The following is a 2130-nucleotide window of genomic DNA, read 5'->3' on the forward strand; positions in this document are numbered from 1 at the left end:
TTTGTGCTAAGCTACGCTACTTAGCTGCTGGCTCTAGCTACATATTAGAGTACAGACATGAAAACAGTGTCAATCATCTCATCTAACACTTGGAAAGAAAGTGAATAAGTGTATTTCCCACAATGTCAAAACAATTCCTTTAAGGCTAAGGTTAATCGTACACCAGAGCTGAGCCTGGGATCAAATCCTTTATTAGCCTGTAAGGATCACACTAATATTTAAACCTTGTCACTTTTCTCTTGCTTCATCATGATGCGACTGTATTTCTGTCAAAAACATAATAATGTAATGAGCTTAAAGTGATACTTACATCTTGTTAACTCAACTGTTCCATTAACGCACTGGACCAAAGAGTAATGATCTGACACCCAGCGCCAGTGTTTTTTCACACATTTCAATTCCACTCTGTCACCATCTTTTATAAATTTAATTCCATCAGGTATTAAGTCAGGATATTCAGTAGTGTCCAAAGAACAGAAGGCAGCTGCACACAAGGAACAACACTTTGTTAAGTTTTTCCTGAACCAACCTCATGGGCAGTCCATTGAAATAAAAGTTAGTAGGGTTGACTTGTTTATACCTTCGCACATGGGTATTTCTGACCATGTGCCATCTGTAAAACACATCACTTTCTCTGGACCCACTCGTCTGTAAAAACTATTGCAGCGGAATCTCAAAAACATGTCAGCAGTTTCCACAACATCACCATTTTCGACGGTAGGGTATCTTCCACAGTTATTGACTGAAATAGAAAAAACAAAAAGGTTTCTGGTGGGTTAAGATATCAACTGGAACATGTAATGTAAAAGGAGAAATGAATGTAGTTATTTACTTGTGGTTTGAGTTTGAATCTCGCTCCCATTTGATCCAAGTCCTACAAGAGACAGTGAACACACCAGTTATTAGTTATGAGGTAGATATCATATCGCCATGTTGTTTTTATGTATTTCTTCCAGAATGTCTCAACTTTTTTCCCATGATTCTTTGTAAAATTTGAAAGTTGCATGATCTTTCTTGGTAGAGGAAATTTAATTCTGTGAATGACATTAACATTTAAAATATTATGGTCTTCATTCATATCAAATATGAAACCTCAAAGTCTAGTGAGTATTTTAGTGAGTAATACTGTAAGTTATAATTATTTATGGGTTTATCACTATGAATGATACCTTTCACAAATCATTTATGTAGAAATAGTGATTACAACAGCTTTAAAAATAAAAGAAAGAATTAACCTTGTAACCGTATCTCATAAAATGTTAATTTATTAGACTACTTCTAATTAGTTTTCCCATGCGATCTGTTACTAATATAAATATTTATAACATCCACTTCAAGAGCAATTGGTAAAATGTATTTTCATCCCTGCATTTCTCAGCACATACTACACTTACTGCACATAGGAGCTTCAGTCCAGTTCCCAGCTATGCAAAAGATGGATTCGCTGCTGGATGCTTCCTCTGTAGCGTATCCATCTTCACATTTATATTGCACTTCTGAATCTGCAGGAAAAACCTCCTGGTATCCCTGATGAATTATTACGGCATGAGAGACTTTAGGGGGCTGGCCACATGCAGTGATACTTTCTGTAAATAAGAAAAGTAATCAATAATTTAAAATGCTCATGTGACCAAAGATGACCCCAAAAGATTTAAATTGGTATTGTTCCTACTATTGTGAATTTTCTACAAACAAACAGTAAATAATTGACAGACTTACTCTCACAAATGGGCAAAGACGACCATTGTCCCCTTATACATCTGGTTGTAGCGATCCGGTGTCTGTGTTCATATCCTTGTTCACATCTTATCCGTATTATGTGACCTTCTTCATACCAACCATTTGAGTTTTCAGTGTAATTTCCATTGGGGATAGTTGGAGGAATGCAGGCATTTATATCTGAGAAATAAAAGAAAGAACAAGACCATAGTTTGGCAACATTTTCATCCTTTTAATGACATCCTTTATTATTTAATGACAAAGAATGGGATACTTCCTAAACTGCCAATGTTACCATAAATCCTATCACACATGGTTTAATAAATGATCTGAAATGTCTTCTTCTTTGAAGGTTAATAAAAGTACAGATGTTTGCTCCTGGAAGACATTTTATGTTTGAAAATTGTCTCA

The 2130-nt window shown here is 35.3% G+C and overlaps 1 protein-coding gene across 1 annotated transcript; it reads right to left on the reverse strand.

Annotated features, from left to right (window-relative positions):
* Nucleotides 1-175: 175 nt before the first annotated feature.
* On the reverse strand, nucleotides 176-1899 carry LOC111646038 (complement factor H-related protein 1-like; the record flags this gene model as incomplete). Its single annotated transcript, XM_023395426.2, has 5 exons — nucleotides 176-484; nucleotides 581-742; nucleotides 833-874; nucleotides 1395-1586; nucleotides 1720-1899. Coding segments are annotated over 5 exons (791 nt in total), but the record flags the coding sequence as incomplete, so codon positions are not given.
* Between the last annotated feature and the right edge of the window lie 231 nt (nucleotides 1900-2130).

This window comes from Seriola lalandi, unplaced genomic scaffold, assembly GCF_002814215.2.
Source record: "Seriola lalandi dorsalis isolate HSWRI2012SDOR001 ecotype SW California unplaced genomic scaffold, Sedor1 jcf7180002027348, whole genome shotgun sequence".
NCBI lineage: Eukaryota > Metazoa > Chordata > Actinopteri > Carangiformes > Carangidae > Seriola > Seriola lalandi.